The 21,352-nt window shown below is 34.6% G+C and overlaps 1 protein-coding gene across 5 annotated transcripts; it reads right to left on the bottom strand.

Moving 5' to 3' along the window:
* Nucleotides 1-4,334: 4,334 nt before the first annotated feature.
* Nucleotides 4,335-21,147, bottom strand: LOC109160542 (disease resistance protein RPM1-like). 5 transcript variants are annotated; one of them, XM_019308831.1, is made up of 3 exons: nt 18,990-21,144; nt 11,671-11,675; nt 4,335-5,274 (listed from the first exon to the last, which is right to left on the bottom strand). In XM_019308831.1, the coding sequence occupies exons 1-3, from the start codon at nt 20,937-20,939 to the stop codon at nt 4,521-4,523; spliced, it is 2,709 nt and encodes a 902-aa protein (XP_019164376.1). In that variant the 5' UTR covers nt 20,940-21,144; the 3' UTR covers nt 4,335-4,520. The 5 variants fall into 5 exon arrangements, with proteins under 5 accessions (XP_019164376.1, XP_019164374.1, XP_019164377.1 ...); XM_019308829.1 differs by lacking the exon at nt 11,671-11,675 and having other exon boundaries at nt 4,335-5,046; nt 18,733-21,144; XM_019308832.1 differs by lacking the exon at nt 11,671-11,675 and having other exon boundaries at nt 4,335-6,526; nt 20,240-21,144.
* Nucleotides 21,148-21,352: the final 205 nt, after the last annotated feature.

Below are 21,352 nucleotides of genomic sequence, written 5' to 3'. Positions count from 1 at the left end.
TCTTCTTTAGTATAAGCTACTAATACTGCTCCCCATCCTATGTCACTAGCATCTGTATATAATTCTAATTGATCATCTTTTTCTGGCAATCTTAATTTTGGTAAAGATTCTACTTTTTCTTTTATTGTTTTAATAGCATTAGTATGTTCTTCTTTCCAGTCAAATATATTAGATTTTTTAATTAAACTTTGTAAGGGTTTTCTAAGTGTTGGTAAATCTTTAATATAGTCTGATGCATAATTTACTATTCCTAAGAATTGTTGTACTTCTTTTTTATTATCTAATTTTTCTTTAAAATCTTTTATTTTTGTTACAATGTGTTCTTGTAGTTGTAATCCTTCTTCTGAAATTATATATCCTAAATATTCAATTTTATTTTTAAATATTTCAGATTTCTTTTCAGATAATAAGATTCCATGTTTTCTAACCGTTTTAATAAATTCATTCAAATGTTCTACATGATCTTTTAGAGTATTACTATATATTAAAATATCATCTACATATACTATGCAAAATTCATTTAAATTTCTAAAAACTTGATCCATCCTTCTTTGATATATTTGTGGTGCATTTTTTAATCCAAAAGGTAATACTTTCCATTCATATTGTCTTTGAGGGGCACTAAAGGCTGTTAAAGGTTGTGCTTCTTTAGTAAGTTTTATTTGCCAAAATCCACTTTTACAGTCAAATTTACTAAACCATTTCTTACTAGCTATTCTGTTTATTAAATTTCTTTTATATGGTAAAAAATATCCATCAAATATTATTTTCTTGTTTAACTCCCTATAATCAATTACCATTCTAGCTTTTCCTCTTTTTTGCTCACTATGTTTTCTTACTAGGAAGGCTGGGCTACTGTGTGGACTAATACTTTCTTTTATTATTCCTAATTCTAATAATTCTTTTATTTGTATTTCAAATTCTTTTTGATCAGTTGGACTATATCTTATAGGTTTACTTCTTATAATATCATTTGGATTTATTAATTTTATATCAGCATATATCTTTTCTTTATCCCATAAAGTGATAGGATTTTCTCCAAAATTTATTTTTAATAATTCCAAATATTTTTGTTTTAATTGTTCTAAATTATTATTTCTGTCTATTTTAATGTTGTATATTTTTAGGAAATGTATTGGTAAAATTCTTTTTAATATTACCCATTTGTTACATGGTGTTAATAGGCTTAATGTCTTGCTATTTATTACTTGCGTTTTGAAAAAGTCTAAAAAATTATTTCCTAATAATAAAGGGTGTTTCATATTATTTTCTTGGTATACTATTGGTATTTTAAATATTAATTTATCTAATATAATTTTTACATCTTCAGCTATTACATTTAACTCTTTATTATGTTCATTAAATCCTGAGACTTTTATTCTATGTCTGTTTGATTTTTTCCATCGGTATGGTGCTATTACTTCTTTTTTAGCTAAACATATATCTGCTCCGCTATCTATAAATATTTTTTGTATTGCCATCTTATTAGGTTTATATTCTACATAGGTTTCTATATAAACTGCTACCATATTTTATCCTTATATAATAAATGATAATAATAAATTTCCATAATTTTATCTTTTAAATCTTCTCCTAATATTTCTTCTAACAAATTTTCTACTCTTTTTAAAGTTATCATTTGTTCTATGAAGTTTCTTTCAATATTTTTTATGAATTTTATCTGCATTAATACTAACCATCCTTTTTCCATTATTCTGAACTTTCTTCTTCACTACTTTCATTATTACTAAGTTCATTAATATTTTCTTCTTCTGGTTCTGTTTCACTAATATAAAATATTTCATATTCATACCATTGGTCATTTTCTTCTTGTATTTGCTCTAAGTTCATGATAAATTCAGTAGTATTAAGATATTTTACTCCTTTTTGTTTTAGTTTAGGGCATTTATTTGCATAATGTCCTTTTTCATTACAATTCCAACATCTACATTCATAAGGTTTTTTATTTTCTCCTTCTAATGGTCTCATATTCTTTCTTCTTTTTCTAAATTTTCTCTTATTTCTAAATCTTCTCCTATTTTCAGGGGTATTTCTATATTTTCTAAATTTTTTCCTTTTATATCTCTTATAATATGGTTTATAATATGACTTGTAGTAAGATTCATTGTTTCTGTTTTTCCTATATTTCTTATATTTTTTAGAGTATTTTCTTTTCCTTCTTTTGTCTTTAAAAACTTACAAAGATTTAAAAATTTCGAATACCCAGATTAAAATTATGAGTAGTAAGGATAAATTCACAGCTAGAAGAATTATTAAAGTACTTGATAAAGGAATACAAGTAAACAAAGAAGCTTTAGTAGAAATAAAAAGGACTTATGAAATTCTTAAAGAAATTCACAATAATTTTCAAGAAAAATATCATAAAATGAAACATGAAATTACTTCAGAAGTAAAAGATGGCAACAACACAATTATAAAGATAGAAACAGAAATAAAAGAAGTGACCCAACAATTAAACCAAATAGCCCACGAAATAAAAAACACTGAAATAGGAATTAAAAAAATTAGAAACATTAAGGTATAGAATTTTAACACATCTATTTACTTAATCTCTTACTCATTTTTATCCCTATCGCCTTCCCGCAACAAATTGGTATAAGGTATAGAATTTTAACACATCTATTTACTTAATCTCTTTTTATTATAAAAACTGCTTGTATATTCAAACATTTTTAAAAAATATATTATAATAAAATGTTTATATGGTGATATTTTGGAAATCAACGTAAATTGTTTGGTTTTAGTGATGTTCTTTATATGTTGTCATAACAGGAGGAAAATTACATGCTTCAATTTTAATTATGATGTTCCTTTTTATGTTGCCTACAAAGGTGCTATCGAGCTACAAGTTACTTAACATTTTAGAGTTTAGATCTAATCATTCTATTTCAATTTTTATAATTTTGGTCCTTTAATTCTTAAAAGAGCTATAGATTTTAAGCTCCAGTTGTCTCTAAAGTTGATTTGGAGAAAAATTAGAAAGCTAAAAGGGAGATTTTCTAAAAAAAAAAAAAAAAAAAAAAAAAAAAAAAAAAAAGACCACTGCAATCACAAATTGTCACACCTGAGCTGTTTGCCATTGCATAAACTCCTCGCTCAATGACCATATATTACTCATATGGATTCCCACAAATTGGGATAATATCAAATAAAATAATAACGAGTTAATACCCAAAATTGTCTTCGACTATAGTGGTTTTTCTCAATTTTGTCCTAAACGACTTTGGTGACCTAATATAGTCCCAGACTTTTGTGTTTCGCTCAATTTAGTCCCCCGTTTGTTATTCCGTCAAATTGGTGTTAAATAAAGGGACAATTCAATAATATCAATATTGACCTCTCTTTACTTTCAACCTGCGAAGTGAGAAATCTCTCTTTCTTACACGAATTACACCCAGAGTTACTCTCAGACCTACGAATCAAATTTTATATTCGCAGCTTTAGAAGTGATTCTGGGAGTAATTCGTAAAAAAAGAGGGATTTCGCACTTCACATGTCTATGAATAAAGAGATGCCAATATTAAAATTACTGAATTGTCTATTTATTTAACAACAAATAGACGGAATAACAAATGGGGGACTAAATTGAGCAAAAACACAAAAGTCTGGGACAAAATTGAGTAAAAACACAAAACTCTGGAACTACATTAAGTCACCAAAGACGTTTAGGACAAAATTGAGAAAAACCACTATAGTCGAAGACGATTTTGGGTATCTACAATCAATTAATATACATCCTTTATATAATAAAGCTATATGGTTTGGGAAATAATTAATGCTACAATTAATGTCATAATATCTTTTATTATAAAAAAAAAAAAAAAAAAGCACAACATTTAAGAAATAAAATAATTATATATTATATAATCATATAAAAATATACTTTTGAAAAATAAAATAGCTATATATTATATAATCATATAAAAAATGTGTTCAATTAGAGTTTAAATTTACACATACAAAATTTGAAATTTGCTTTCCAAATGTAATTATCTTAGTTATTATTCATATTGTGAAAATCATAATATAGATGAAATACAATTAAGAATAAATCAATGTAATTATGTAAATTCTCTCTATAAGTTTATTTGAATATGCACATAATTAGAGATTATATTAACCATACAAAATTTTAATTGTAATTTTGTATTCTATAAAAATAATAAATACTTGACCAATGGAAGCTCAAAAATATTATTATATTAAATAATTTAAAATATTTTAGTTTTTCTATTTTTTATTTATATTTATAATAACATAATTTTTTCTCGTGCATCGCGCGGGTGAATTACTAGTATTTGAAAGAGCTATGATGTTCAATACTTGTATTTACTCCCAAAACACTTGAATTAAAATAAATTAAAGTACAATTAAATACAAAATCAAATTCAATTAGAACACTATTGTTTATGAATAACAGAGTACATATATACGTATATACAGGGACATTTACACATACTACACTCCCTGGCCATCAAGAAACTGCATTTTCTCATCATTTACAATTTTATGTTAATAATTTCAATGTGAGGAATATGAGATATTTTTGTGTAGTTTTCACCATTTGGTTCTAGAGTAAGCATCAATTTATCGTTTAAAGAAGTGAATTGAATTGAGTTGAGTTTAGACAAATGTTGAATACCCAAAGGTACCTGTTCAAGCAACTTGCAATTAACCAAGCCGAGCTCTTCAAGAAGGGGTATTGCACCTTCCTCCACCATTATCCATTTCAGTGCCGTGAAGGAATTAATATTCAAAAACTTGAGCTTTGGGAACTTTCCAGCCTTGAAACACAACCCTTCACCTTCATAAGACTCAATAAGTAGAAGATGTGCTAACATGGGTAGATCTTGGAGAAGCAGTAGTGGATCTTCAAGAACACAACTATTCCTCAACTCTAGTTTAGTTAGACTTACAAGTGAAGATAACCATTGAGGGATACTCTCTAGACGCCCATCCAATTTCAATGTACGAAGACAATGAGGAATTGTAGATAAAGAATGTTGGATATCAAGGATATCCTTTCCATCTGCCACAAGCTTTAAAGAGATAAGGTTTGTCAACTTTTCAATGGATGAACATAATTCTTTTCCATCTTCTTGTCTCAAATCTACAACTCCAAGCTTTCTCAGTTGTGCTAGATTCCCTATCTCAGACACCACTTTGACGCCATTAGTTTTCTTTGCCCGTATATTATACAATTTTTGTAAAAACAACAATCTCCCGATCTCAAAAGGAGCATAAAAACCATCATCATGTATAGAGCACACAGCAAGATGCTGGAGTTTATGAAGTTTTCCAATCTCAACTGGCAACTTATGCACATATGCGTACTTCAGGTCAAGAATCTCTAAGTTTTGAAGACGTCCTATGGATTTAGAAACAATATGTACCCCTGTGTTTCTCAAACTCAAATACTTCAAATGAAACAACTTGAAAACTTCCTTTGGAATATCAAATAGAAAAGCATCACTTAAATCTAACACCTTCAGAGGAATGTAATAATCAAAGGACAACAGCTTATATATTGACATTAAAACCAGCAATACCCCATTCTCATAGAACTGTAATGAACGAATATGACTTTTGGAGGAAGTGCACTTTAGAATGTCTTCATCATATCCATGGATTATTAGGCGTCGACACTTGTCGGACCATTCTTTGTTCTGTCCAGTGAGGATGACTGCAAAGTTTTGCTCTAATGCCTTTGAAAGGATTATTTCTCGTAAAATATCATGGACTCGTAATCCAATAATCCTTCCCACAGGAGACTTCTCTGCAATTTGGATTAAGTTTCGATGAATTAGCTGATTGAGATAAGCTTCTGCAACTTCTTCTTTCACTTGATTACCATTCTCCTGGACAAAGCCTTCTGCAATCCACTGTCTAATGAGTCTGTTTTTTTCAATTTTGGCATCTTCAGGGTAGATGCTAAAGTACAAGAAACAGTACTTTAGATGATATGGAAGATCATAGTAACTCAAGGATAATAGATTCTTCAAGTTTTCCATCCTGCAGTCATTGGTTTTCAATTGAAGGTTAACACCGTTCTGGAAACTTTTCCATTCTGCAATATCCTCACCCTTGGTCGCCAATATACCGGCAATTACCACAATAGCCAGAGGCAGACCACCACATCTATTTACAATATCTTCGGCAATTTTCACCAAATGTGGAGGACATGAATCACTCAAAAATGTTTTTTTGCAAAACAGTTCCCATGAATCTTCCTTAGACAAAAGCTTCAACTCGTACACATCTCCTTTGGTTTCATGACATGCATCCCGCCCTATATCACTATTCCTTGTTGTGATAACTATTCGGCTACCAAACTTTTGTCCAGGAAAAGCATATTTGATGGAGCTCCAAACATCAAAACTCCATACATCATCAAAAACAATGATGTATTTTTGCTCTGAAAGAATGTTCCTAACAGATTCTATCAATTTAGCAGAGTCCCAGGCTTCAAAACCATTTGGAGGATTCCCTAGTTGCTTAATTACATCTTTGAGCAACTCCTCAATCTTGAATGTTTCTGAAACTGTAACCCACACACGATGCTGAAAGTGCTTTATCACTTGTGCATCATCATAAGCCTTTTTAACCAAAGTGGTCTTCCCCAATCCCCCCATGCCCACCACAGAGTGAACCCTCAAATCATCATCAACAGCACCAAGAAGGAGTTTAATAAGAGAGTGCTTGGAATTTTCAAAACCTACCAGATCCGAGTCTTTTTGGAAAAGGGCATCCACTCGGCCATCATGCAATTGTTGGTTGTGAACAGTAGTTGTTGGCAAGATTGGCTGATATTGGGAGTTTTCGCTGATTCTGGCCTTGATCTTTTGCAGTGCAAGTGCAAGCCTGTGCTGAGCTTTCAAGTTCTTGGCAGAAGTGAATTTGTTCTTCATCTTAGTGAAGAATCCTCCACCAGTGTGGCGACCTCCAAAGCGGAACAGGAATTCGTCAAGAACATCTTCGGTGTCATAAGCCAGCTCCCGAACTATCTTCACCCAAGCTTTAACTTGAGGATCCATTTCTTCCCTCTCGTCAGCAACTCTCAAAGCTGCCCTTAGACGACTCAAGGCATTCATGATGTATTCTGCGTCTTCTCTAATCCCTCCCAAGAGTGACCACTCTTCACTGATCACCGCTGATAGTTGGTGCAAAAGAAACTCTACAGCAGCTTCCGCCATTAGTACAGATACTGAAATTACTTGTATGTAATGTCACCGGCAAAGAATCGGTAGCGTAGCTACTTGGGGGTGTTGTTTTATGGGAGATCAAACAAGATTTTAGCTAGAGTGCAGAATGGAATGATTTTTTTTCTTTTCTTTTAAATTCTTGCAGAGTATTATGTATGGTCAGTAGTGATGACCTCTGATGAAGAAGATGCAAAATTATTGGCATCCTCAATAATTGAAGGTTAAAGACAAAGTGGACTCCTCGAGTCAACTCAACTATTACCCACCTATTTACACCTACCATAACAAAATATACTACTACTGCTAGTTGGGTAATCCCTGTTAAGTTTGTCGTATTGTTTGACTTGATAATTACATTTTTTTTTTAATCAATCAGCTAATTTAATTTATTTAATTGTGATTATTTGTCATTTAAGATTACAAAATGGAATGCACACCCTTAAATAGTTGCTACCAATTTTTCTGGTCACTAAAAAAATCAATATACTACCCACCGACAACAAGTATATCTTTTTTTCCTAATAAGTATTACATTTTCCTCATAAGTGTTCAACCCTAAATATTATATCTTGATTTAAAAGTATTACATCATACATTTTTCCTCAAAAGTATCACATTTTTCCTAAGTGTTATATTTTTCTTATAAGTAATAATCAATTATTTATGTATTATTAGTATTACACTTTTCCTTTTCTTATAAGTATTACATTTTTCTTATAAGTAATAATCAATCATTTCTCTCTCTCCATCTCTCTCTTTTGCTGGTGTCAAATGGATTGGTTGACCTACAATTTGTATGGTCATTATTTACACTAGAATAGGCTAGCCTAATTAAAATATGGGTCTGATCGCGTTGGTCTAAACAATAAAAATCATTGTTTGACCTAGCCCAAATAATAAAATCATGGAATCACTCAAAAACGGCAAATTATTGTATGGACCATGGTCCACACAGTGTTATGTGGACCATAACAAAAAATATATTTTTAATATATTAAATGTACATTATTTTTGTACTGAGTGTACATTATACAACATAATGTACACTCAGTACAAAAATAATGTACATCCTCTGAATACAATGTACATTATTTTTGTGCTGAGTGTACATTATTTTTGTACTGAATGTACATTATTTTAGTATATAAAATATGGTCCACACAACTTGTATGGACCATGGTCCACACAATAATGATTGCTCAAAAACTTGTTTCTCTCTCTTAAAATCTTTTCTTGCGGATTTCTGTCAACACTTAAGTCAATTAGCGAAGTGCTCGCCTGTTGTTCTAGTTCGTCGAAATTTTTGTTTGAGTGTTCAAACATTAAGTCGTGATCAATTTTATCTTGAGAAAGTAACGCTACAACGCTCTTAGCACCCCGGAAAGATAGGGAATCAGTTTTAAGAAAAGTGTGTGGTATACACGACTTGAATCTCCCTTTTCTTTCGTTTGGATTTATATAATCTAATATTTAAAAACCCTCTTTTTATTTTTATTTTTTAAATTTTTGTATAAATAAATTGGATCTTTTGAGTTTGTACCAAGTTTTAGTTGTGATTAATTTTTCTAAATTAAATCTCAATATTTGTTTAAATATATTTTTATATATATTGTATTTTAATTTATCGACTTATTCTACACCTACTAACCGTGTGTTACAGAAACTTAATGACTTGTTGCCGTGGGCGGAGAAGAATTGTTAGCTACTTGGCGGTGTAGTTTATTGACTGGTCTGGGAGCTCAAACAAGATTTTAGTTTGCAAAAATATTATTTGTGATTAATTATTCTAAATTAAATCTCTTTATTTGTTTAAATATATATATATATATATATATATATATATATATATATATATATATTGTATTTTATCGACTTATTCTACACCTACCAACCGTGTGGTACAGAAACTTAATGACTTGTTGTCGTGGGCGGAGAAGAATTGGTAGCTACTTGGCGGTGTAGTTTATTGACTGGGAGCTCAAATAAGACTTTAGTCTGCAGCAAAATTATTGAGATTCAAAATAACAATTCTTTGGGAAGAATAATTAAAGGCTAAAGCGGACCAAAACAACGAACACAAGTTGTTGGATGCCATTTCTCCACCGTCATTTTTTATCATTATCTTCAAGTTGTTCATCAAATAGGCCACATCTAACAAAACAATCTAAACATGCCAATTAAGCATGGACCCCACTCACATGCCAATAATACAAATGTTCAATTATGCACCATCAAACCTATTACGTGGCTCACGGGTCGAATATAGATAGGCCTTTCATATGCATCATATATTTATAGATAGGTCTTTCATATGCATCATATATTTCTAAAATCACACATCATCTTTAAATAGGTAATTTTATTACCTAAGGTAATTGTTGTATATGTTTGTTATTGGGAGAAGACAGGTGGCAGAGCGTAGTAAAACGAAGTGAGTTGAGTAATGCAAAATAAAGTGAAATGGTACTAATACGATCCCACCTCGGTTCCACAAGAGATTGTGGAGTGATACATAAGTAGTTGGAGTTTTTTGCATTTTTGGTCCCACGACTATAGTGGCACTAGCAGAATTGATCCATGACTTTTGAACCTTGCAATTTTAGTCCACAACTATTGATTTTTTTGCAAAAATGGTCCTTCCGGCCACTTTTCCGTCAAAATTCTACCGGAAATTTTTTTTATCAATTTTTAACAGGGTTAAAATTGACATTTTACTTATCTCAAAAAATAAAAGAAAAAAATTGACATTTGACTACATACAATATTACTGGGCTACATATTACTGCGGACTGACCCAGGCGGCGGAGTTCCTAGAGCAGGTAAGACTGTCAGTAAGCGGCGGAGCGGCCATGGCGTTCCCCGGGCTAGTTGGGTTGTCCGGCAGCAGCATTGGAGGCGGAGCCAGCACGCCTGCGGGATCATCCGAAGACATCGGAAAAGTTTCGTTGTATAGATTTCCGGCGAGAGAAGCGGCGGAGATTCTCAAATGCAATCGGTTTTACCTTTCCGTTTTACGTATTTCCTTTATATTTTGAGATAAGTAAAATGTCACTTTTAGCCCTGTTAAAAATGGATAAAAAAAAATTTCCGGTGGAATTTTGACGGAAAAGTGGCCGAAAGGACCATTTTTGCAAAAAGATCAATAGTCGTGGACTAAAATTCCAAGGTTCAAAAGTCGTGGATCAATTCTGCTAGTGCTACTATAGTCGTGGGACCAAAAGTGGAAAAAACTCTTAAGTAGTTGGGGTCAAACCTCTACTCAAAAGTCATAAGCTAGTTTTTGTTGTAGAGTTAGAGTTCGCTTGAGTGTCCTATATAGATAGGTCTTTAATATGCATTATATATAATATATTACTTGGTGTCTCAAGGATGAGAGTAATAAGTCTATACCAATCATATAAAATAATCTTCCATTTCCAAAATTACTGATCATCTTTCAATAGGCAATTTTATTACCAAAATGGTTAACCAAACCGTTTTAATCGAAGTTTTTAAAGCTTTAACCGTTAACCGAATTGAACTTTGTATTACCAAATTAATCGAACCGAAATTTTTTTCGCTTAATTGGTCGGTTAACCGATTAACTGAACTTTTTTAAACTAAAATTTTAAATCCTAAAAATAATACCTATAATAATAAATCTAATTAAAATAATACATATAATAATAAATCCATAAGAAAATATACAAAAACAATATCATTTATAAATTTATAAGGATTTTACATATTAGATTATATATATATATATATATATATATATATATATATATATATATAGGGTTGGCTTCAAGCAAGAAGCCCTCCTTAGATAGGAACCTAAGAACTAATCCTAGTCATTGATCTATGGGATATTAATGGTTTGGATTTAGCCACGGACTATATCCAAATTTCGTAAGGTTTAATTTGTGAGGGTGTTTTAGTAAACACAAAATAATTTTAAATCTTTATTATTATTGTAAACATATTGTGCCCTTGATTTTAGGAGAAATAATTATAGTAGGATTTGAATTCTCACGTTAGTGGTGTCATCCATAATAATTTTCCAACGGCAAAAGTGAATCAGACGGTGGTTTCCGGCAAATAGCAGCGTTGATGGAATCCGCCCTAATTTATTTGATTTCTAATTTACCATAATTCTTCTATTTGATTTCTTATTTAATTTATTTAGTGATGTATGTTTTTCCACCCTTATTTACCTGATATTTTTTTCATTGATATTTTTAAAAAAGAACCATTATTTTGTGTAATTGTGCTTAATTATTTTATTTTTTATTTTAAAAACAAGTTGGTGTGCCACTTAAATTGAACAGTGTGCACTTGAGTTGATAAATTAGGGTGTGCACTTGAATTAATTGTGTGCACTTAAGTTACACTGTGTGTGCCATAATTTGCAGAATTAGTTTGTGTAGGAAAAGATGTTAAACATTTTGATGTGCACTTGGATTGTGCTGTGTGTGCACTTAGTTAGCAATGTATGTGCAATTGAGTCAACGATTTTGTGCCGTAATGCTCAAGAAACTGATATACGAAATACCGTGTGCACTTAGGTCAACAAATGTATGCATGCACCAAAACCAGATTGATGTTAAAGACTATGTTGTTCACTTGAGTTAAACTGTGTGTGCCATAACATAAATAATGAGTGTGTGAATGAAAAGACATAAAACAAGTCGGAGTGCACTTGGGTTGATAGATTAGGGTGTGCACTTGGGTTGACCGTGTGCACTTAAGTTACATTGTGTGTGCCATAATTTGCAAAATTAGTTTGTGTAGGAAAAAAGATGTTAAACATTTGGCGTGCACTTGGATTGTCCTGTATGTGCACTTAGTTAGCAATGTTTGTACAATTGACTCAACGAGTTTGTGTCATGATGCTCAAGAAACTAATATACGAAATGCCGTGTGCACTTAGATTAACGAATGTGTGCATGTACCAAAACCAGATTGATGTTAAAGACTATGTTGTTCACTTGAGTTAAACTATGTGCCATAACGTAAATAATGAGTGTGGATGAAAAGACGTAAAACAAGTTGGAGTGCATTTGGATTGAACTATGTGCACTTGGATTGATAGATTAGGGTGTGCACTTGGATTGATAGATTAGGGTGTGCACTTAAATTGACTGTGTGCACTTAAGTTACACTGTGTGTGCCATAATTTGTAAAATTAATTTATGTAGGAAAAGATAAACATTTTGGTGTACACTTAGAAAGAACTATATGTGCAACATGTGTTGACCCAAGCTTGACATTCCTTTGTTGCAGTCCTATCTTTCCCTTACACGCCACTGGTGTCAACGGTCCCAATCCTAATAAACCCCCCAACATTAAAAATCCATCATTTAATTTTCAACTTAATTACAAACTAACCAAAACTTCTCTTCTTATCACCATCGTCACCGTCACTAATGATCACCACTTCGCCTCCTTGTTTCCGCCGCTCAATCTGATCTTCGCTTCTCACTTTTCCTTTTGACAGGATAATAGGGCTGGCACCCGACCCGGATCACAAATGGGCATTGACTTAGCATCACATGGGAACCCAATGGGCAGAACTCCAACGGTTAGGAATTCTAATAGGTGCCACTTTACTACCATTGAAGCCAGCATTGAAGTCCCCATTGATGAGAGAGAGTTAAAGGCTAGGCTCCCCATTTATGTCCCACGTTGTTACCGTTAGGACTCTAAGTATAAATGGGGCTCTCCTCAGCTAGCAATGGACACACTGTACTTTCAATACTGAGACAAAGGCAATACAACTATTGTTACTCTCTTATAGCATTATTATATTATTATTACCGGTAACATTATTACCGTCATTGGTGCTTTCATTGAGAGCCTGAGTCCAACACTCAAGCAGGCGACGACACAACTCTTTTTCTCTTTCAACAACAAGTTTGAAAGAATGGCGTCCCGCAGCTCCCACGGTTCTCGCAACGTGAACAATGGCAAAGCCTCAGGTGACCTCCGTGACCTACTCACCAACAATCGCGGAGGGGACCTCCAAGAACATCTCAACAACGGGAGACCCGGGGACCTTCGAGATCAACTCAACAATGGAGGAGACCTTCGAGACCAACTCAACAATGGAGGGGACCTCCGAGACCAACTCCACAATGGAGGGGCGAACCAAGTCATGAGCCTCCAGGCAACCATTCAGCAAGCAGTGACGGCGGCACTAAACCAAGTGGCGGTGGGACTACAAGGCCAAGTGCCCCCGCCGCGGCCTCAGGAAATAGAGGTAGAATCCCCACGGAAAGTGGATGCCCAGGACGCAACCCATGCCGCGAGGGACGCAGGGCGTCGCACTAGGACTGGGGGCCCGGGAGAGGGCACCCAAAGAAGCGGACCTGCCGGACGGCAGCCTAGGCCCTCCCGCTCTGCCTTAGAACGGTTGGGGCACGGGGCGCCCGCTCGGCAAAGGCCGGAATTGCGTGCCGAGGGGTCTTCCGCTAGAGGCCCTCGCCGACACGAGGAAAGAGAAGCGGAAAGATCGCCCACAGAAAGGATGGGCGAATCTCGTGGGCCGGCCTCGCGCCGGCACGGTGACGAGTCGGCCCCGCGTCGACACTTGGATGAGCGACGCTTCGATGAACCGGCCCCGCGTCGGCACTCGGCGGAGCGACGCGTCGATGAGCCGGCTCCGCGTCGGCACTCAGCGGGCGAACGACGCATTGGTGAGCGGGTTCCACACCGACACCTGGAGGGACGAAACGTCGAGGAACCAGCTCCACGTTGGTATGCAGTCTTCCTCGGCTCCAACCTAATCTCTTGGCTATAGCAGATCATATCAATGCCTCAACAAACAATAAGGAAAAGAAGTGAGCATCTGGAGAAATAAGGAAGGGTTATCTGTTTATCTCTTTATAATTTTGGTTTATTCTTGAAATTATGTACTAATTTGTTGTATTTAATTGTTTATCTCAATAAAAGTAATATGTTACGTTTGTGAGTGTGTGAGTACTTATGGTGTTGTAGCAAACTCTTTATCTTTTGGGTACAAGTGTTTTGGACATTATTAAGAACCGGAATTTGTTAGGAATAATTGTTTGTAGGTTTTGATGGCGGTAGCAAAATATATTAACATTAATAGACCCCTCAATTCTTTATGATGTAAATCTTACACGTTTTTTGAAATTTACCGAAAAGAGTTTTCACGCATCTCCCTGAGTATTACTAGTATGTGTAACGCGGCGCACCAAAAAAAAATAAAAAACCCAAAGAAACCGGCCTACTAAAGTTACTTTAGCAGTTTGACTATAGTAGAATTACGCATATTCATATAGTCATAATATCCATATTTAGACATGCTCAAGAATATCTTTAAAATAATTCACAAATCATATTCGAACCAAAGTTCAAATATATATTTTGGAAATATTCTAACCAAAATAGGTATTCAAAATATATAAACAATAGAGATTCCAAATGTAAGTAATGAATTTTGGAAAATGCTTCTCACCTCTATAATTTTGCAAGAATAAAGGGAAGAAATAGAAAAAAAAAAAAAAAAAAGTTAATCACTTACCAAAAATCTTCCAAATATGAGATATTTAGCTGACCCACGTGATTGATGCCAAAAATCCTAATTTATCAAACACCAAGTTTATGTGAGAGCAAAATAAGAACCTATTTATTCACTAAAAAACAACCCGTAAATAAAATACTAGTATATAAAAAGGAAACAAGGTACACCAAAATCACAAGGCTAAGCCAACACAAACTAATAAATTAAATCACAACAGTTTAGTCTAAAAAAATTATATCCAACAGATCGAAGTAGAATGAAGGGAGCTTATACCTAAATAAAACTTGAAGAAAATGGGAGATGAAAACTTTTTTGATTTTTAATTTCCCACTTTCTTCCACTGCCCGTAAGTCTCTGTTTCTTTCTATCGAAATGGTTTGCTCCAGAAAGAAAAATGGAGCTTAGGCTTTAAAAGACAAAGAAAGGGCATTATTGTAAAGACTTAAATATTCTTACATCATAAAAATATATGAGAATAATATAAGAATTTATATTATATCTTTTTTTTTTTCTTAAAATATGTGGAAAATAAAATATCAATGGAGGTTATAGAATTTATTTTCATAATAAAATTGCAACACTTTAGAAAAAATACGTTAATCCCCTACCATGTAGTCAGGAGGGACGGGCCAATTACATATTTACATGTAGTGTAACAGCATACCGGTTACCATTCTAAATGGATGGTCGTCATAAGTTCGAACTTCGGTGGTGGAGCTTAGATTCTTTGTGCTGAAATTGTTTGAGAAAGTATAGAACAAATACTACCTTAGTCAGGAGGGACGGAATCCCAGTACAAAGTGTTTGCCAGAGAGTAAGCCATTGAAGCTAGAGTGTGAGCTACTAGATTCGAAGATTTAGGGACGGTAAAATTTTCAAAAGAAGACATGACAACTCTACCGTCATTAATAGCAAAACCAACATAAGAGAAAATTTTAGTATGAGTATAGTCATTAAGTAGTGATGGAGCAATCAGTGAGGAGCTCAACCATTGACACTGCACGACCCTTTAGCCAAGATAAAGCTTCTTTGCATGTCAATGTTTTCGACATGAGGGAACTAAAGCAACTCGGTAAGTGCCGGCTCATTGCCGCGATGAAACCTTTGTCTGATGACAAAAGAATAGCGCCAACCGTAGCTCTCCTTGTTGCTAGGTTAATCAATCTATGATTTAAATTTGAGAAAAACATATTTTTCTGTCACATTTTATGTCTTTAGTTAACAAGATTTGATTTAAATTATTTAAAATTTATATATTTAAAAATACTATTAAACACTAAAAAAAAATTTAATAATAAAAAAAATAAAAAATAATAACGATTTAATGGTTTATTAGGAGAAAAGGCAGTAGCTGACATATCTGAGAAGACAGAGCTCAACCTCTAAGGGCATTAGTGTCCTTTACTTGCAGAGTCAGTTGTAACCGCTTTTGGCGCTTCTTTCTACCACCTTTATATTCATCTTGTACGTACCTTTGTGATGTAATTTCAGATATTCTTCTTCCCTATCTTCTGCAATAATGAAACACCTCTGTTCCTTCTCCTGTTAATCGTTCACTGCCGGGCTTCATCATGGTATTAGAGCCAGGGCAGAGAAGCTACGCCGCTGCTTTATCCGGCACCCGCGAGTCTGTGCAACGATCTCATCCATCAACGCCTGTGAATGGCTCACCAGTTCACCAATCTCCGGCGATCGATCCGCAGAGGATCCTGACTCCACAAAGGAGTCCCAATGTTGAGGATATTGAGAATCCTCTATTCCTGAGTAGCAGCGAGAGTGCGAATGCCGTGCTCGTGAGTCCGCCTCTCACTGGAAGCGCAAACTACGCAACTTGGAGTGTCTCCATGCGATTGGCTCTGGAAGTGAAAAATAAATGGTGCGTGATAGACGGAAGCTTAGCAGCGCCTGATAGAGCTCATTCTAGATATGCGGCGTGGAGAAGAGTTAATCTCATGATCTGCTCATGGATTTTCAGATCAGTTCATCCTTCAATAGCTCAAAGTATAATCTACATGGACAAAGCCAAAGAGGTATGGAATGATTTGAAAAAAAGATTCTCTCAAATAGATCCACATCGGATCTCATCTCTTCAAACTGAAATTTATTCTTTAAAACAAGGTAGCATGACTGTGAATGATTACTACACTAAGTGTAGAATCCTTTGGGAGCAAATGAATGAACTCGGGCCCCTCCCTATCTGTAAGTGCGATCCTCGCTGTGCGTGTGATCTGCTTGAAGAAATTCCAAAGGAAAAGGAGGTAATCAAGTAATTAGATTTCTCCAAGGTTACCAGGACTATGTGGTTTAATGGTACCCGGGTTGGACTTCCATTTGGAAGATTATGAGTTCGAGCTTCAGTGAGTATATGAACTCTAGATGATGCAGTAGCTGCTGTTGTTAATCAATATAACAACAGGAAGAATTTTCCTCAAAATGGTGTGAACACGATCAAAAAATGCTACAAAAAGCACGGGGATGGATACTAGGTTATAAATCTAAATCTAAAGGAAAGCAGCATGCTACTGCCAGTAGTGAAATTGATGTCCCTGAATTACAACATTTATTTCTAGGGATGTTCAACACCTGAATTACCTTTTATTTTAACACCAATACTGCCTAAATTTCAATAGTTCGAGAACCAGTTTGAGTGGAATTAAAAGTTAAGGAACCAATTTGAGAAAATGCTATAGTCGGAGGACCATTTTGGGAATTAACTCTTTGTTCAAAATTCTTTTTGTTATTTAATAATTTTGGACCTTTTTTTAGTATTACTAACTTTATTACAATGTAGCAATCTCAACCTATTGAAGTACAAAGAGCCAATGTCCCACTCAAATTTAAACTTGTAACCTCCTATTTAAGTGAGCCACAAAGTTGCTATTGTGCTACAAATTACTTAACATTTTGGAGTTTAGATCTAGTCATTCTATTTCAATTTTTACAATTTTGGTCCTTTAATTCTTAAAATAGCTATAAATTTTCAGCTCCAGTTGTCTCTAAAGTTGCTTTGAAGAAAAATTAGAAAACTAAAAAGGTGATTTTCTAACCAAAAAAAAAAAAAAAAAAAGACTGCTTCAATCAGAAATTGTCACAACATATGGAATTTTCACCAACATAGGAGTTTAATTACACAGCAGTACACCTGAGGTGTTTGCCATTGCATAAACTCCTCCATGACCAATTGACCATATGGTTTCCCACAAATTAAAGTGGGATAATATCAAATAAAATAAATATAATTATAACATATGATAATCTACAATCAATTAATATATATACATATTTGAAAGAGTTATGATCGATGTTCAAGACTTGTATTTGCATACTCCCAAAACACTTGAATTAAATACAAAACCAAATTCAATTACAACACTGTACTATTGCTTTATGAATAACAAAGAGTACATAAATACATACATGGACATTTACACATACATGGCCGTCAAGAAACTGTATTTAGAAATTTGAATGCGAGGAATGTGAGGAATCTGAGGAATGTGAGATATTTTTGTGTAGTTTTCACCATTTGGTTCTAAAGTAAGCATCAATTTACCGTTCATACCATTGAATTCAATTGAATTGAGTTTAGACAAATGTTCAATACCTGCAGGTACCTGTTCAAGCAATTTGCAGTGACGCAAGCAGAGGTCTTCAAGAAGGGGCATTGCACCTTCCTCCACCATTATCCATTTCAGTGCCATGAGGAACTGAATATCCAAACACTTGAGCTTTGGGAACTTTCCAGCCTTGAAACACAACCCTTCACCTTCATAAGACTTAGCAAGTAGAAGATCTGCTAACATGGGTAGATCTTGGAGAAGCAGTAGTGGATCTTCAAGAACACAACTATTAACCAACTCCAGTTTAGTTAGGCTTACAAGTGAAGATAACCATTGAGGGATCCTCTCTAGACGCCCTTTTAATTTTAATGTACGAAGAAAAAGAGGAATGGTAGATAAAGAATGTTGGATATCAAGGATCTCATTTTCTACCACCGCCTCAAGCCTTAAAGAGATAAGTTTTGTCAACTTTTCTATGCATGAACATAATTCCTTTCCATCTTCTTGTCTCAAATTTGTAACTCCAAGCTTTCTCAGTTGTGTTAGATTCCCTATCTCAGACACCACACTGACGCCATTAGTTGTCTTTGCTTGTATATTACACAACTTTTGTAAAGACACCAATCCCCCAATCTCAAAAGGAGCATAAGCACGACCAAAAAACAAAAAGCCCACAAGGAGATGCCGGAGTTTATGAAGTTTTCCAATCTCAACCGGCAACTTAGACACAAAAGTGTGCTTCAGGTCAAGTATCTCTAAGTTTTGAAGAGCTTGTATGGATTTAGGAACATTTCTCAACCCTGTATCCCTCAAATTCAAATACTTCAAATGAAGCAACTTGAAAACTTCTTTTGGAACTTTCACTAGACGAGTATAACTTAAATCTAACACCTTCAGAGGAATGTAATAATCAAAGGACAACAGCTTAGATAATGACGATGAAACCAGTACCTCATCATTATCATTATAGAACTGTAATGAACGAATATGACTTTTGGAGGAAGTGCTCTTTAGAATGTCATCATCAAATCTATGGATTATTAGGCGTCGACACTTGTCGGACCATTCTTTGTTCTGTCCAGTGAGGATGACTGCAAAGTTTTGCTCTAATGCCTTTGAAAGGATTATTTCTCGTAAAATATCATGGACTCTTAAACCAATAATCTTTCCCGCATAAGACTTCTCTGCAATTTGGATTAAGTTTCGATGAATTAGCTGATTGAGATAAGCTTCTGCAACTTCTTCTTTCACTTGATCACCATTCTCCTGGACAAAGCCTTCTGCAATCCACAGTCTAATGAGTCTATTTTTTTCAATTTTGGCATCTTCAGGGTATATGCTAAAGTACAAGAAACAGTACTTTAGATGATATGGAAGATCATAGTAACTCAAGGATAATAGATTCTTCAAGTTTTCCATCCTGCAGTCATTGGTTTTCAATTGAAGGTTAACACCGTTCTGGAAACTTTTCCATTCTGCAATATCCTCACCCTTGGTAGCCAATATACCGGCAATTACCACAATAGCCAGAGGCAGACCACCACATCTATTTACAATATCTTCGGCAATTTTCACCAAATGTGGAGGACATGAATCACTCAAAAATGTTTTTTTGCAAAACAGTTCCCATGAATCTTCCTTAGACAAAAGCTTCAACTCGTACACATCTCCTTTGGTTTCATGACATGCATCCCGCCCTATATCACTATTCCTTGTTGTGATAACTATTCGGCTACCAAACTTTTGTCTAGGAAAAGCATATTTGATAGCGTCCCAAACAACAAAACTCCATACATCATCTAAAACAATGATGTACCTTTGCTCTGAAAGAATGCTTATAACAAAATCTTTCAATTGACTAAAGCCCATGGTTTCAAAATCCTGTGGGAGTTGTTGATTTGTTTGCTTCACTAATTGCTTAATTGCATCTTTCAGCAACTCCTCAATCTTGAATGTTTCAGAAACTGTAACCCACACACGATGCTGAAAATGCTTTATGATTTGTGCATCATCATAAGCCTTTTTAACCAAAGTGGTTTTCCCCAATCCCCCCATGCCCACCACAGAGTGAACTCTCAAATCATCATCAATAGCGCCAACAAGGAGTTGAATAAGAGACTGCTTAGAGTTTTCAAAACCTACCAGATCTGACTCTTCTGGAACACTGGTATCCCCTCGGCCATGCAATTGTTGGTTGTGGTTGTGAACAGTTCCCGTAGTGCTTGTTGGCAAGATTGGCTGATATTGGGAGTTTTCACTGATTCTGGCCTTGATCTTTTGCAGTGCAAGTGCAAGCCTGTGCTGAGCTCTCAAGTTCTTGGCAGAAGTGAATTTGTTCTTCATCTTAGTGAAGAATCCTCTACCAGTGTGGCGACCTCCAAAGCGGATCTGGAATTCGTCAAGAACATCTTCGGTGTCATAAGCCAGCTCCCGAACTATCTTCACCCAAGCTTTAACTTGAGGATCCATTTCTTCCCTCTCGTCAGCAACTCTCAAAGCTGCCCTTAGACGACTCAAGGCATTCATGATGTATTCTGCGTCTTCTTTAATCCCTCCCAAGAGTGACCACTCTTCACTGATCACCGCTGATAGTTTGTCCAAAAGAAACTCTACAGCAGCTTCCGCCATTAGTACAGATACTGAAATTACTTGTATGTAATGTCACCGGCAAAGAATTGGTAGCTTAGCTACTTGGGGGTGTTGTTTTATGGGAGATCAAACAAGATTTTAGCTAGAGTGCAGAATGCAATGATTTTTTTTTTTCTTTTAAATTCTTGCAGAGTATTATGTATGGTCAGTAGTGATGACCTCTGATGAAGATGATGCAAAATTATTGGCATCCTCAGTAATTGAAGGTTAAAGACAAAGTGGACTCCTCGAGTCAACTCAACTATTACCCACCTATTTACACCTACCATAACAAAATATACTACTACTGCTACTTGGGTAATCCCTGTTAAGTTTGTCGTATTGTTTGACTTGATAATTACATTTTTTTTTATTTTAATCAATCAGCGAATTTAATTTATTTCATTGTGATT

The sequence above is a fragment of the Ipomoea nil genome, unplaced genomic scaffold (genome assembly GCF_001879475.1).
Source record: "Ipomoea nil cultivar Tokyo-kokei standard unplaced genomic scaffold, Asagao_1.1 scaffold2848, whole genome shotgun sequence".
NCBI classification, from domain to species: Eukaryota; Viridiplantae; Streptophyta; class Magnoliopsida; order Solanales; family Convolvulaceae; genus Ipomoea; species Ipomoea nil.
The sequence above is the reverse complement of the archived record's forward strand: the minus strand, read 5'-3'. Positions and strand labels throughout refer to the sequence as shown.

What these genes read in the sequence shown, in the direction of transcription:
- LOC109160542 (XM_019308829.1), bottom strand. Translation starts at nt 20,939, where the DNA reads ATGGCGGAAGCTGCTGTAGAGTTTCTTTTGGACAAACTATCAGCGGTG. An exon ending in GAGGCGGTGGTAGAAAATGA is followed by an intron (nt 5,047 to 18,732) that starts GATCCTTGATAT and finishes TGTGGCAGATGG; the next exon opens with AAAGGATATCCTTGATATCC.